The sequence below is a fragment of the Eschrichtius robustus genome, chromosome 5 (genome assembly GCF_028021215.1).
Source record: "Eschrichtius robustus isolate mEscRob2 chromosome 5, mEscRob2.pri, whole genome shotgun sequence".
In the NCBI taxonomy this organism is placed as follows: domain Eukaryota; kingdom Metazoa; phylum Chordata; class Mammalia; order Artiodactyla; family Eschrichtiidae; genus Eschrichtius; species Eschrichtius robustus.
In genome coordinates this window covers 61,956,428-61,973,520 of record NC_090828.1, presented here as the reverse complement: position 1 = coordinate 61,973,520, position 17,093 = coordinate 61,956,428, and the positions used below count along the sequence as shown (strand labels likewise).

Sequence of the window (17,093 nt, the reverse complement as noted above, 5' to 3'; positions counted from 1 at the left end):
GGTTTTGAATTTAAATAATCTGAGCAACACCTATATTAAACAAAACAAAAACTCTCAATGAAGCCTAATGCTGCCAATTCTCCTAAGACATCCTTTGTGTATGGACTTATTTGGGGATTTAAAAGCTAGAGGATTTAGGGTAGGCAGAAACTCATCAAATATTTAACCTCTAAAATGGCTCATCACTGAGAAGAAAAAGTTCAGAATACTATCTGCGACTTTCAAATTGTACTCCAGAGACACCTTAGAGGACAGAAGGTTGTGTCTCCAAAGTTACTAAAGGGAAGGAAGGAGCAGGTGGCTGAGCTAAGGCTCTAGCCACCAGAGACACATCCTGTCCCACCTCTACCCTATCCCTGGGAACACAGCATGTCTTATTTTAATATTGAGATTCTATATCAGATTTCTTCAAAGAAAGAGCTCGATGGCTTCAAAAATGTTTGAAAAACCACTGATCCTGACCAATCGATTTCCTAGAAAATCTAAGGGAGATCAACCAGGCCACTACTGTATTTCTGTAAAGTGTAAAACTTGGACATATTGAGCATTTTATATACAACATTTTCAAGCTTGTTACTGCTCTCACTAATGCTGTCATTCTTTCCTCTATTTTTTCTCAATTACTGCACTATAATTGACCACAATAGGGAAGGATTATTATGGAAGGCAAAATAATATGACTTGGCTTTAAAGTAAAGATGGAAAGCCTACAGTATTATAAAAAGTTAAAGAATTCCGACATACAGTGGAACAGTGGTTAGGAGAAAATGATGGAAGAAGAAATTGGTATTCTTTAAATCAATTCAGCTTTATAAATGCTAGTTTGTAATCATACCAAAACCTGAATGATTACTCTGATATTTAAATGTTCCAAGCTATTACTGTGAATTTATATAGCATTTTCCAGAGTTGGAAGGAAGTTCAAAAAACAAAGACAAATCTAAAGGACTCAAGAGGTGATAGTGATATACTTAATGTTCCAATTTCATTTGGAATTTAAGTCCGTGATTATTAAACAAGGTTTTCATATCTAATCATGTGGCCTGTTGGTTTATCTTACAATAAAAATAAATCTGCCTTTCATCAATGCAAATAAGACCAAATATAAGGAAATAAGAACCTTAATGCTGTCACAGAATGAGGGAGAGAAAGCAATATGGATTGTTCCAGGAAAACAGATAACCACCTCTACAAGCCTCCAACTAGAGAGATATTTTAAATTACTGGCATAAATGCATTATAGAAAGTTGTAACAGTATGTGAAAAGATATTATAACATCAACAAAAGAGGAGTGGATATTAAAATTTATTCTTCACCTCTACCTTAGGTAGAGTCCATCAGCTCCAACTGAACAGAACAAAAAGAAAAGTGAGATAGCATCACCTGTAACAAAATTACTACAGTTAACAGACACCGATATATTTAATTTCTTTCTGTTAAAGGAGAAAATACTTTAAAGTAGAAAGAAAAGTTACTCTAATATTAAATAATATCTGTAACAAAATATTCAATCCTCAAACTTGTCAGAATGAATTTTTTTCTGATTGATTCATTTAGCTAAAGACTGGTTTGAAAAACACAACTCATTGGCTATTTCAATGATTCATATAGTTACTCAGGTCTCAAATTCAAGGTCACTATACTTTGAACAAATGGCACATAAACCTTTTTGCCCGCAGCTGGTAATAACCATGTTTTATTCACATTTCTAGGCAAAATTTAAAATGTGGGAGAAATCTTTGTTATTTTAATGGCACATAACAAAACAACACTGAACTAAAAAGGGAAATCTGGAGCCTTATTAAAATAATCAATGTAAAATAGATGTTCTAGTCAAGAATATCAAAGATACAAGATACTACTTCTTCCAACATTTTGCTATAAAAATTAGGTTAGAATAATGCACTGTAAGAAAACTGAAAATTCTGTAGTGAAAACTTCCTTGCTGCTTTGTATCCAATTTACATTTAGATAAAACGTATCATAAAATATGTATATCCTAATTCCAGGATGATTTTGAGCTGGCATGATCTGAAATTCAGTCTTTCTCTGCCCAAGAGTCAAACTTTAATACCAACTATTATCTGTAAATGTTTGCTTGAATCTTTGACACCTAAAAGATCTATTATTTGGCTGATTTCAATATAAAAAGCATAAAAAGTTCATGCACGCAACATTTTGGGATCCTATCACCAAATAAGAGCATTTCCTTGCTGTTCAAAGTAAACCCAATCAACATATCAGCAATTTTTAGTGTAGCCTATTTTCTCCTGTATTGCCTTTATCATTTAATAATACGTAATATCAAAGATGGTAGAGAGCCAAAGAGATGAAATTAGGTAACCCTCAACTAAAATGCACGCTGCCTTACCGGTAACTAAAAGTGTGCCAGCTCACAACATTTTTAAAAGCCTGAAGGATTTTTACTCCCTCCACAAACATACAGCATCCATAACCACATCAGTAACTAAAAGAAATATAATACTTAATCTTATTTTCAATTTTTAAAAACTACCTTACTTGCCATCCTCACAGTTGTACTTCTTAGGTTCCTATTACCTGGACCCATTTTAATTTACATTCACATATGTTTAAAAGGAGCATACTAAATCTTTGATATTGATAAAGCGCAGTTTTGTTTGCCATTTTCTTATCGTTTACAAAGCATAATTATTTCTTGGCATTTTCCCTTCTCTGGCTTTCCCTTTGACTTAAGGCTTTATCTGTTAAATAGTATAAACCATAAAATTAGAATAAAGCTGGACTTCCTCCTCTGTTCATATGATCTGACAAGCAGTTTTCAAATCATACAATCAGAATAAAACAGCCATAGAGAGCAAATGCTGTGGAGGGTGGGGGGAAGCAAATTTTCAAGACAACTTAGTCTGGAAATGTTGGCATTTTGAAGAGTACCTGTAATAGTAAAATTGAGAACGTGATTTCACAGCTTTTCTCCCATTGTGACACTCATGATGAAGTAACATATCCTGTATAGTATCCCTATAGACACTGGCTGAACGTGAATCCCTAGATCCTTATACAATTATGTCTTTGGAATAGACACTTTTAAGTGTAAATGCTGTGCCAGAGGATATGCACATTTAAAAATTTAAAGATATTTCCAAATTGTACTATCAAAGGTGATATTAAATCTTTACTCACACTAAAACTGTATGAGGGGCTTCCCTGGTGGCGCAGTGGTTAAGAATCCGCCTGCCACTACAGGGGACACGGGTTGGAGCCCTGGTCCGGGAAGATCCCACATGCCACGGAGCAACTAAGCCCGTGCGCCACAACTACTGAGCCTGTGCTCTAGAGCCCGCGTGCTGCAACTACTGAAGCCCGCGTGCCTAGAGCCCGTGTTCCGCAACAAGAGAAGCCACCGCAGTGAGAAGCCCGCACACCACAAGGAAGAGTAGCCCCTGCTCACCGCAACAAGAGAAAAGCCCGCGCGCAGCAACAAAGACCCAACGCAGCCAAAAATAAAATAAATAAAATAAATAAATTTAAAAAAAAAAACACCATTCACTTTATAGCAGTACACCATACTCAACAAATATTTATTAATCAGTAAGTATTATTTTTAAAAAAAAAACTGTATGAGAATGCCCCAAAATCCTTTAAGATGTTTACCTGACGTGGTTTTTTTTTTTTTAAAAAAAGTGGGATTTCATTGTTACAGTCTTCTCTATAGCAATACTGCATTATAACCAGAAAAAAAGGGGTTGATTTTATTTTTTAAAGGAAATTGTTCTATCATTTAGCTATTAGCACTGATTCTCAATGTTGACTATACTTCATAATCACAAAGCTGTTATTTAAAGCTCATGCTGGCATCCCCATTCCAAATTTAAACATCTCTGGAGGGAGACCAAAGGAATCCATATTTTTTAAAAGCTCCAAAACTAATGCTGATATATCATCAGGATTAGCAATATAGCCAATCTAATATATAATAATATAGCATGTATTTCCTGCACATTCCACTCTAGAGAATCCCTAAAATTAGTAAGTTATTCTATATATAACCTTCCATTAAGAACTGCAGACCAAAATTGTGACATATAACAGAAAATTCATTAGGATAGGAGAAGTCCAGTGCACTGTCATGGTTACTCAGTTATTTTAGAAAATGAGAATTAATCTTAAAGAAAATTAGTAAAATACTCACTATGTTCTGCTGATATAAAAATACACCTAATATTTTTAAAACTCTACTATAGTACAAGCATACCTCATTTTATAGTGCTTCATAGATACTGCATTCTTTTACAAATTGAAGGTCTGTGGCAACCTTGATCTAGCAAGTCTTTTGGCACCATTTTTCCAGTAGCATTTGCTTACTTCCTCTCTCTGTATCACATTTTAGTGATTCTTGCAATATTTCAAACTTCTTCATTATTATATTTATTATGGTGATCTGTGATCCATGATCTTTGACGTTACTACTGTAATTGTGTTGCAGCGCCACAAACTGTGACCATATGACAGTGATCTTAATAAATGTTGTGTGTGTTCTGATTGCTCCACTGACCAGCCATTCTCGCCCTCTCCTCGTGCCTCCCTATTCCCTGAGATACCACAATGTTGAAATTAGGCCAACTAAAACTCTACAATGGCCTCTAAGTGTTCAAGTGAAAGGAAGAGTTGCACATCTCTCACTTTCAATCAAAAGCTAGAAATGATTAAGCCTAGTGAGGAAGGCATGCTGAAAGCTGAGACAGGCCAAAAGCTAGGCCTCTTGGGCCAAACAGTTAGCCAAGTTGTGAATACAAAGGAAAAGTTCTTGAAGGAAATTAAAAGTACTACTACAGTGAACACACAAATTATAAGAAAGCGAAACACCGTTATTGGGGATGTGGAGAAAGTTTGAGTGGTCTGGATAGAAGATAAAACCAGCCACAACATCCCCTTAAGCCAAAGACTAATCCAGAGCAATTCTATGAAGGCTGAGAGAGGTGAGGAAGCAGAGAAGAAAAGTATGAAGAAGCAGAGGTTGGTTCATGAGGTTTAAGGAAAGAAGCCATCTCCTTAACATGAACGTACAAGGTGAAGCAGCAAGTGCTGATGTAGAAGCTGCAATGAGTTATCCAGGAGATCTAGCTGAGATAATTATTGAAGATGGCTACACTAAACAACAGGTTTTCAATGTAGATAAAACAACCTTCTCTTGGAAGAAGATGGCACCTAGGACTTTCATAGCTAGAGAAGTCAATGCCTGGCTTCAATGCTTCAAAGGATAGGTCGACTCACTTGCTAGGGGCTTATGCAGTTGATGAGTTGAAGTTGAAGCCAATGTTCATTTACCATTCTGAAAATCCTAGGGCCCTTAAGAATTATGTTAAATCTACTCTGCCTGTGCTCTATAAATGGACAACAAAACCTGGATGACAGCACATCTGTTTACAACATAGTTTACTGAATATTTTAAGGCTACTGTTGAGTCCACTGCTCAGAAAACAAAGAGATTCCTTTCAAAATATTACTGGTCATTGACAATGCACCTGGTCACCCAAGAGCTCTGATGGAGATGTACAAGATTAATGCTGTTTTCATGCCTGCTAACACAACATCCATTCTACAGCCCATAGGTCAAGGAGTAATTCTGACTTAAAAGTTTTATTATTTAAGAAATACATTTCGTAAGGCTATAGCCATAGTAATTCCTTTGATATAATTCCTTTGATAGATTTGGGCAAAGTAAACTGAAAACCCGGAAAGGATTCACCATTTTAGATGCCATTAAGAACATCTGTGATCCATGGGAAGAGGTCAAAATAGCAATACTAACAGGAATGCGGAAGAAGTCAATTCCAACCCTCATGGACGACTTTGAGGGGTTCAAGACTTTAGTGGAGGAAGTAACTGCAGGTGTGGTGGAAATAGCAAGAAAACTAAAATTAGAAGTGGAGCCTGAAGATGTGACTGAATTGGGGCACTCTCATGATAAAACTTTAATGGATGAGTTGCTTCTTATGGATGAGCAAAGAAAGTGGTTTCTTGAGACGGAATCTACTCCTGGTGAAGATGCTGTGAAGATTGTTGAAATGACAACAAAGGATTTAGAATATTACATAAACTTAGTTTATAAAACAGCAGCAGGGACTGAGAGGACTGACTCCACTTTTGAAGGAAGTTCTACCATGGGGAAATGCTACCAAACAGCGTTGCTGCTACAGAGAAGTTGGTGGTGAAAGGAAGAGTCAATGTGCAGACATCACTGTTGTTTTATTTTTAAAACGGCCACAGCCTCCCTAACCTTCAGCAACCACCACCCTGATCAGTCAGCAGCCGTCAACAATGAAGCAAGACCCTCCACCAGCAAAAAGATAACAACTTGCTGAAGGCTCAGAAGATGGTTAACATTTTTTTCAGCAATATAATTTTCTTTTTTTCTTCAGTAGAAAGGAAAGGTGCTTTAATCAGAAAAGCCGGCAATCTGGGAAGAAGGTGGACTCATGTCCCAAGAGTAACTCTGAAGATTTCTTGCTCAGCCATGACAGTTTTTAAAGGGAAAGGGGGGTAAGCAATATAATATTTTCAAATTACATCAGGTACATTGTTTTTTCAGATATAATGCTACTGCACACTTAGACTACCGTATAGTGTAAACATAATGTTCATATGCACTGTGAAACCAAAAAATTCATGTGACTCACTTTATTTCGATACTGCTTTGTTATGGTGGTATGGAACTAAACCTGCAGTATCTCTAAGGTACACCTGTATAAGATACTGAAACCAAATTGCTCAGTAATGTCAACTTGTGCTGAATGTACTTAAGTCTAAAAGCATATTTACCAGAAAAAACATCTGTGAAGTGCTGCCAGTCCAGGCATATCTTGGATTGGCAAATTTTATAAATCATCTTAAATCTAAATATTTCCAAAAAAGAATACCACTTTTTTCAACAGACTAACTAGGGTCATTTATCTAACTAATAAGTGAGATACTACATTAGTTATACAGAAAGAGTATAGAACAATAGTTGAGAACATCACTTTGAAATAAGACAGACACTTTAAAATTAGAACTTTGACTATTAACTTACTATCTGTGGGCAAATTAACCTCTCTGGGCTTCTGTTTTCATACCCAGAGATATGAAACTTATAGAGCTGTAATCTAGCTCCACAGGTAACATGCTACAACTTTATTTTCCCTCCTTCATTAATGGGGTGGTTCCCAACCAGAGGAGATCTGCCTCTACCCCCCGAGGATATACAGCAATATCTGGAGACATTTTTGGTTGCCACAACTTAGGGGTGGGGGGATGGGCTACAGATACCTAATGCATCATGTAGAGATGCTGCTAAGCACCCTACATTACACATGACAACTCCCTCCCCACCCCAAGAATTATCTGGCCCCAGATGCCAATAATGTTAAGGTTGAGAAAGCTTGCTTTGATGAATACATAAGAATCACATGTAGCTGACACAAAAACTGCCTTATACTACAACTAAAGTACATTATTAAATTTATTTATTCAACAAATATTTACTGAGCATCTACTATGGTTAAGTGCTATACCAGGGTCCACTTTAAAGTATATCTTCATTCTTAAAATGACATGGCATGTTCCTCTTCGAATCTTGTTTTCAACAGTCAGCTTAGAACTTTCTTGCTCTAAAAACCACCCACCCACACTAAATGTACTTTTAAAAAGGGAAACATTTAACAGCTGTTTGTTTGCTCTCTAAATAAATGGCCTACAGAATCAATATTTCAAGATTTATTGATTTATAAAAAATCAAAAATTATCTAGACAGAGTATTATCAGAGTTTCCAAGAAGGGAGCCTAAGTGCTTTTATTTTGAAAAGGTGATTCTGACACACATAGTCCTCCACCTTTATGGAAACAGGGGCAGAGTCAGCCAGTATCAGGCCATTTGATTTACAGTATTTTTCCTTCCAGAAGACTAAGGATGTATATATTCAACCAGGATAGACCTACTTCCTTTGCTGTGAACTCTGTCATATAACACATTTTAGAGTTAGACACTCCATAACTCTAGCTGAATATACTTCCTGTAAGAGCTCGTCCTTTAGGGACTGCCTCGGCCCTTCACTGCAGGGGGCTCGGGTTCGACCAACAACAACAAAAAAGAGTGTGTCCTTTAATGTTTAGTGGCAGAATTAAATAGTTTTCTCTTTTTAAATAAAAGGAAAATTTACAAATTAATTCCAGGTATTTCACAGGAACTATAATTTCTAAGTTTGATTATTAGCCTTAACAGAGAGAGAAAAAAACAAATTTATTTCCTTACTGAGAAAATGTCTTTATTGCTGTTACAAAATCTTACTAACCTCACCTAATAATACAGTAAGAAGAAGTCAGTGAGAAAATACTGCCAAAATGAAGATAAGTAAAGGAGAAGACAGAGGAACCAATCAAACAGAACACCACAAAGGGCATGTATCAGGCTAAAACATTTCAGAAAATAATGTAGGTTACAGGACACAAAGAATATTTCTTAAAATTGATGAGGGCAGTAAACTAGGTATCTAACAATCTTTAGAAGCTGAACAGATTTAAACAGAATAAAGTCAAAAACAAGGTAATTCATTTAGGGGGAAATAGGCATAAAAATGTTAACTTTCAGCGACTCTTAACTATACATCACTAAATTCATTTTGCAAGTTTTCTTTCTTATTGGGTGCTCAGACTAAGACATTAAAGAAAAGATTTGTCCAGGTTATAACACATATATACATACATATATATATAAAACTTAAATGAATTAAAAAAAATCAATCTAAAATCTGAAATTTTAGGCTGGTATTATCTCTATTTTCAAATAAAATCACAACTTCCAATCAATCTAAGGTAACTAACTGTTCCTTGAGGAAACATTTCAGCTAAACACTACTTAGAAGGCAAAAAGGAAATATAAAAATGTAGAGATGGGGATGTATATAAAAACAAGGTGAAAACTGGAAATCCTCATTTCTTAATCCAGCCAATTCACTAATATCAGAGACATCCCATTTAATCAATTATATATGTCTATATATAATTTTAAATATCAAAAAAGGAGATTTTTTTAAATTAAAAAACTATTGAAGAACTATATAAATAATATGACTTGTTCAAAAAGTGAAAATAATGCCCCCCCCAAAGCTAGGTCTAAGGTAGTTTTAGTTCTAATTCCCTAGTATTCTTAATTTCTACTTCCTCCAAAATATGAAAATAAGAACTCACACATAATGTGGCCTTTAAAAATTATTTTTTAAAAAGAACAAAACAAAGCATTAATGCTTCAAAGTGTCTTCAGCTCCATAACTTCAATTCAAATAAGGAGGGGAAATATCTGACTTAAATACCAAGACTACTTCTAGAAACTAAAATCAAATGAGAAAGTTAATTAGATCTTCTTTCATAAAATGGCCTTCATTAATCAACATTACAGGTAAATTAAGACAATCAAGGCACTATCTATATTATACTCCTCTTTCATTACAATCATTACAATTCTGAAAGTGCATCTAAGTTTAAATGTCTAGACGCAACAACTGTCCCAGCTTCTGTATATCTATAAATTAAAATCCTTAATCTTAAATAACTCAAAAATCCCCAAATGCACTTGGATCAAAAATAAACAGTAGGGACTTCTCTGATGGCGCAGTGGTTAAGAATCCGCCTGCCAATGCAGGGGACATGGGTTCAAACCCTGGTCCAGGAAGATCCCACATGCTGCAGAGCAACTAAGCCCGTGCGGCACAACTACTGAGCCCGTGTGCCACAACTACTGAAGCCTGCGCATCCTAGAGCCCATGCTCCGCAACAAGAGAAGTCACCGCACTGAGTAGCCCGTGGACCGCGATGAAGAGCAGCCCCCGCTCGCTGCAACTGGAGAAAGCCCTCGCGCAGCAAGATCCAACGCAGCCAAAAATAAAATATAAATAAATAAATTTTAAAAATAAAAATAAACAGTAATTCAATGCCAGTGGATAGAGGGTTAAAGAATTGACAATTACCCAGAAGGAAGTGGGAGATAAACTTTAGCTCTAGAAAAAGATAGTATATATTTTAAATTGTTCAACTCTGATTCAGTTTTATACAGAAGTAGTATAAAAGATAAATATTCAAAATTAAATTGAGACAAAAATAGAATAATTGACGTGTGTCTGCTTTACAAACATCATTATGTAGTATATCGTACGTACATGTAACAATAGGCTTAAAAATATATTTCAATGAGATTTATATTCAGTCTTATATTCATTTACAAATAACCAACCACAGTAAGAAATAAAACAGAAAAATATATTCTAGGACATCCAAAAGAAAAGGTAGGGAGGAGGTATGGATATGATATTAATATTATAAATTATAATTCCAAATGAGCTACAAGATAATTTATCTCAGCATCGTGGGGTAAGGTACAGTGGGGACAGCAACTGTACAGAATTTAGAGAAAGTGAAGATGATCTTCATGTTTAGAGAGGGAAGGGTCCTGCAAGGAGAATGGCAAATGGGTGGATCCAGGCAGGTTCTAAAACTTGGAAAACATTGATAAAAGGAAATATGGGCTCCTTCTCTCATCCTCATAAATAATCTGAACTTTCAGCCAGTAGATAAGGCACACAGACCATGTCTCTAACTCCTTTAGGCATTCTAAAACATTTAAATGAGTGACCCCTCTCCCCTGTAAACTACTTCCTTGCCTCGCCCATAAAGTTTTTATCATTCTCCTCACACCCCCAACCTACTACTCATGATTCTTCCTTCAGTTGGTAACCTCTATTTTCACTGTGAAGAAAGAGAAAGGTTATTAGGTATGGAAATTCATCTATCAGAGGAAAGGATGTTCCTAGTCAGTCCTGTCCACAACTAACCCTGTCCTCCCAGAGTCTGGAACTCACCATTCATACCACCTCCAGGAAAAGTTTAGCTTAGGACCTCCCTGGTGGCACAGTGGTTAAGAATCCACCTGCCAATGCAGGGGACACGGGTTTGATCCCTGATCGGGGAAGATCCCACATGTCGCGGAGCAACTAAGCCCATGCGCCGCAACTACTGAGCCTGCGCTCTAGAGCCTGCGAGCCACAATTGCTGAGCCCGCGTGCCACAACTACTAAAGCCCGTGCACCTAGAGTCTGTGCTCCGCAACAAGAGAAGCCACCACAATGAGAAGCCTGCGCGCCGCAATGAGAAGCCTGCGCACTACAAAGAATAGTAGTCCCCACTCACCGCAACTAGAGAAAGCCTGCACGTAGCAACGAAGACCCAACGAAGCCAAAAAAAAAAAAAAGTTTAGTTTAGTTTATCCTCTCTCTTCAGCACTTTGCTTGTCCTTGTCCCATCACAGGTCTGCTATAACCCTTTCCCTAGCACATAATAGGTCTGTTAGACTCTGGATACTGCCTCCTTTTCTTCACAGTCAAGATTCTTCCAAGAGTAGTCAATATATGCTCACTTTCCAAGTGCTCCTTAATTAACTAATATCTGGCATCTTGCTCCCATTAGTCTACTAAAAGTAAGCCTAAGTGACAAACTCTTAGTCACTTTTTAGTCATTATCTTAATTCACTTCCATAACATTTAATTCTACTCATTATTCTCCTCCTCTTCTTTCTCCTCTTTTATCCACCTCCTTACCTCCTACTACTCTTTCTCCAGCACACCCGTCTCGCCTGCTCACATTTCCTAGCATTACACACACCATCAGGATGAGTTCATCTGCAAAAGCAGTTTTTAAACTTCTGGGTCTCAAAACCCATCTACAAACTCTTAAAAACTGTTGAGTTCCCCAAAGAGCCTTTGTTATGTGGGATATAACTACTGTTATTTACCATTTTGGGATTTAAAACTAAAAAAATTTAAAAACACCAGAATACACAATCCATAAATCATCAGAATAATGATATCATCACATGTCTTACAGCCTTTGGAAATTTTCACTGTAAACTCATGGAGAAATGAAAGTTAAAAAGCCAAATATGTCTTAGCATTACTGTAAAAGGGCAAATAATGTCTTAGCACTGTTTGTATGCCAAAAACCACTAAGTCTTCATCTTTAGCCTGACCTCCTTCCTGAGCTCCAGACAGCTCCTCTGCCTTGGTCATTTCATAAGTATTCAAACTCAGTGCTGTCCAGAATTTAATTCATTACCTTCTATGCTAACCTATGCATCTTCTTTCTGTGTTGTCTATCTCACTCAAAGACACTATCATTCACCTAAAGCTAGCTACCTTTAAATAATCCTAGGCTCCTCCCTTTCCTTCTTTACCCTCATTCAGTAATCAAACCCTACTGCTTCTACTTTTAAAATCTAGTGGAATCTGAGAGCTTGTCAGAAATGCAAACACCCACTCCAGACCTGTAAGAACCCTTGGTAATTCACTTGCTATTAAAGTTTGAGAAGCATGGGCCCGGGTGGTGATAGCATCAATAGTTACAAAATCCAAAGAAGGCAGAGCCCAAAAGGCAAACTTGAGAACACTGTAATTAGTACCCCCACCTGAAGTTTTTCTTCCTGTTAAACCTTGGAGTTTTGTAAAGGCAGCAGCATTCCTTAACTAAATGGTCTTCCCAACTTAGGTTTCACCTCCCTCCCATCCTATCCTATACATTGCCCCCTGAGGGAGCCTTCTTCATCTCTACTTGTTTGTTTCCTCTCCTTTCATCTCCTAGAAAGAAGTCCAAATTCCTTACTATGAAATACAAGAGCATTCAAACCCTGACCCCTGCCTATCTTTCACCATTCTTGCGCATCTTCTCTATACCAGAAGTTTACAAACCAGATGAATCACCCAGGTAGCTTGGTTTTTTCTTTTTTAAGCTCCTCAGGTGAGCTAAAAGGCAGTTAGGATTGAGAACCACTGCCTTACATCTTGAACAAAACTATGTGCCATGCTTCCATGGAAAAGCAAAAGCACATCCTAGTGCCTCTGCCTGCTTTCTTCTCATACTTTGCCCTTGTCCTCTGGGATGAATCCATAGGCTTTCTTAACAACTTAACTATCATCTGTTCTATTTTTTTTTAAGATAAAGAGACTATTTTTTTTCATTAATTAATTAACTTATTTATTTATTTTGGCTGTGTTGGGTCTTTGTTGCCGTGCACGGGCTTTCTCTAGTTGTGGCGAGCAGGGGCTACTCCTCGTTGTAATGTGCAGGCTTCTCATTGCGGCGGCTTCCCTTGTTGCAGAGCATGGGCTCTAGGCGCGCGGGCTTCAGTAGTTGTGGCGTGTGGACTCACTAGTTGCAGCACGCAGGCTCTAGGGTGTGTGGGCTTCAGCAGTTGTGGTGCGCGGGCTCTAGAGCGTAGGCTCAGTAGTTGTGGCGCATGGGTTTAGTTACTCTGCAGCATGTGGGATCTTCCCGGACCAGGGTTCGAACCCATGTCCCCTGCATTGGCAGGTGGATTCTTAACCACTGCGCCACCCGGGAAGTCCCTATCATCTGTTCTTTGAGGGAAAACCTCTCTTTCTCTTCCTTCCCTACCTCTCGCCTGCAGGCAGATGGAATTAGGGGTTTCTTGCTCTTTGCTCCTATAGTACCTTGTGCTTACATCTATTACAGCATAGCCCACACTGTTTATCAAACAGTTTGTTTGTCCTACTAGACACTGATCTCATGTGAAAGCAGGAATTGTATCCTATTCATCTTCATATTCTCCGTGCTTGGGCACAGAGGCTAGAAGATAATAGATATGTAACAAATGCTTACTGAAAATTTTTGGAGCCTGTTGAATAGACCTAGAGTGATGTAAAATAAAGCAAAACAATACCAACACCCTCCTATCTACTCGACGATTTCATTATCAAAAAAAAAACCCTTTCTGTTTTACAATTCTACATTTAGAAATAAAAGGCAAGTTTAATTCATATATAAACTGCAATGAAAATTTTCAGTTGAAGTAGATTTAATCAACCCAACAGTGAATATCAGATGCTTTTCACTTTTAATAGTACAAGGATAGATGAAAACAAGAGGGTTCTGAGTGTCTGAAAACAGTATTAAGAAGAGGATAGAAAGCAGGGGGTTATTAGTAGGTTAAAATCTTCATTAAATACTAAGAGGAAGTCACAGATAATGTCCAATTGATGAACCAAAAAAGATATGCATATTATTTATATTAAAATGTGGAAATAAATACCAGGAAGAAAAGCTAAGAGAATGGAGAGCAGGGTGGGGTAAGGGTGAGTGGTAGAGAACTGTTATTAAAAAATAATAATAAACCTTTCAGCACTATTTGTCCATAAAAACAAAAACTGTTATTTTAAAAAATGTGATGGTTCAGGGGATGGATTACCAAAAGAATAAAATGACATCAGCAGACAACGAAATACTACATAAACGTTACTATTAGGTGTACTGGGGGAAAAAAGAAGTACTTCTATCCTGCAGCTGTTTACTGCCAACAACTTTATTCATGACTTATATGAATATCTGTATTGTGACGTATATGAAATTTCACCCCAAGGGAGTTCATTAAGGCATCTAGTACAGAAATAAAATCTGGGAATCATTTTCCAGACAAATCACTTCTTAAATGGAAAGACAGACCACCCCCCAAATTTCCTTCTTCAAATTTTAAGGAAAACATATAATCCATAGTCATTTCCAAAATATTATGCCACTTGACTTAATCATTATTTTGCAAAAATTCCAGATACAGAACACAAAACAGCAAAAGCCAAAAAATTTTAAGATTTTTCTATTGTGGCCCCAAATGTCAAAATTTCTACACAAATAAAGCTAAGTACATCCAATGGTTAACCAAATTGTATTTTAGTGCAAATACCATTATGGTCTTTAAAAAAAAATTTTTTTTAACCTAAGAACATAGCCAAAAGTGAGCCTTAAAATTCTTTTAAGGGAAGTGGTATTTTCTTACAAACTGATTCTTTTGGGAGAATTCAAATATTGCATCTACAACTCATACTGGGAATATAGATACCTATAAAGAACATAGAAATATATAACCATTACATGTGGTCTAACTTTTACTATATTTTTCTATTAAAAAAATCTATCAGAAACACTAGATTTGGTGAACAGAAAAGAGAAATATCTAAAATTATTTTATTGCCCTTCATAATACAAAAGCCTAAGAAAAGAGGAGGCATGTGAAATTACTATATAGACCCAAATCTGTGGAAGTATCAAGAAATGTTCCAAAATCCAGGAAATATAAAGTGAAAACATTCTTGATATGGTTTTTGAAAAAAGTGTACTTTGACAAGATCTAAACTTACAATTTTTAAGGACTTAATGTGTGTTAATTTGATAAAAACTAAACTGTGATAATCTGGTGCTACAGGGGCTACTAACGCTTACCTCAAGGGAACCTACTGCAGATAAAGTCCCGTCACTTGCACAGTCCTTTCAGCTGCCTGCCAGTTGTCTCTGTGGAAGGGAAAGCCTGATGAGTGAGAGCCCTATGCCACACTCCTTTGGAGTGTCAGGGTGCCTGCACAGAACTCCACAAAACTGTCTACCTAGAGATTCCTAGATGCTTTCAATAACACAGGGCTTAAAAAGATGCCACCTTTGATATTCCCCTTCCACTGAACACCAAAACCAGATGCCTAAGAGTTACTGGGTGCTAATGACCTATGGTATTATTATCATGGTGATATAGCTATACTAACCCAAGCAGAAAAAAGACTAAAATGGATCAAGTAGAAGTTAACACTGACAGGGAAAATACACACACACACACACACACACACACACAAATGTTGAAAAGTGACAGAACTCCGTAATCTGAGAAGAGGAAATATTACAGACTGTATCTGCAAAAAGTGAAGTTGCAGCATCAATAAATGAATGCTACTACCCAAAGAACCTCCTGTCTAAACATTTTTTAAAATGCCATCAAGAATATCATGCTCAACGTGAACTATACCATGGATCCAAATACCTACTTATAAAATTCCATATATTTTCTTAGTGGGGAGAGTAAGTGGGTGGGGGAGGAGGGGATTTTTCAGATATTTTAAAATATGTAAAGTGAAAACCAACAGCATGAAATCCCACAAGAAATTTCAAAAAGAGAAAAAAAATGTGTTTCTGTATCTCAAAAAGTAAACAAACCTTTACTCAGGACCAAACGAAGAGGGAAGTATAACAAGAAATAATAGAAAACTGCAAAATACAATGTATTGCAAAACCACATTCATCTCTTAGAATTATGAATGGCTAGTAACTTAAGAATATCTGTCTATACCATTAATGTACAAGTTCACCTACATAACCAAAGAAACTATATTTTCTTTCTAATGTCCAATACAGTCTTCAGTTTGAATGTTGTGCTTCATAAAACAGAATAAAATGCTCCTACAAAAAACTTAACAAGGATTAACCTTTAGCACAAGTATTAAAGAAGGAAAAAAATTAATTAAAAAAAAAACAGTGATTCCAACTTTTACATATAAATAGCACCATATTTAAAATGAAGTTACTTACCTCTGATTCTTTGTCACTCAAAGATCCCAAGCTTCCAAAACTGTGATTAGAGCTTTCATTATTTGTTGAGGCCTGTTAAAGATTTTTAAAAAGGTAAAAATTAGGAGTAATTTAAAATGGAACATTTTACAAAGTAAATAATATATCTTTATAATTAAAAATAAAATATGATTCCTTTAAATAAGGAAGACAAATGAAGTAAAAATAAGAAACACCAACTTCTTAACACTATATTTGGAAAGTTTTATCAAATCAATAAAGTTCTGCTGTGTTTCAGGGACTGACTTGTGTTAGCTGACTTTTTAGAATATCAAATTCAGAAGCAAAGGAAGTGAGATGTTGTTAGGATAAAAAGATCCCTAAAATTACTACCCAATGTATAAAAACTAATGTCTCCTTTAACTGAAAGTATTATTTGTGTTCCTTAATTTTCATCACAATCTTATGAAATTCCATCATATCTCACCCACACCCCTTTGCCTCTTCATATTAACAAACTGGTCAATCTTTGGTTTCTGTTTGTTTGGGTTTAGCCTTTTAAAAAAATCTTTTACTAACTTGACCATTTTAACTGCGTCACTCAGAAGAGTTTTTAAATTTCCTTTACAATATTTTTGAACTGTGACAGTAATGAACTATCACTATGGTGGATAACATTTTCCATGTTTCC

At 36.3% G+C, this 17,093-nt stretch overlaps 1 protein-coding gene across 2 annotated transcripts in view; it reads right to left on the bottom strand.

The window, feature by feature from the left end:
- Positions 1-17,093, bottom strand: part of TLK1 (tousled like kinase 1) — a 153,398-nt gene that overhangs the window by 69,111 nt on the left and 67,194 nt on the right. The window contains exon 3 of one of the 2 annotated variants that reach the window (XM_068544925.1): positions 16,424-16,495. In XM_068544925.1, coding sequence (XP_068401026.1) covers positions 16,424-16,495 — 72 coding nt within the window. Of the gene's footprint in view, positions 1-15,292; positions 15,313-16,423; positions 16,496-17,093 lie in introns of those variants that run through there. The other variant, XM_068544926.1, reaches the window with a different exon arrangement.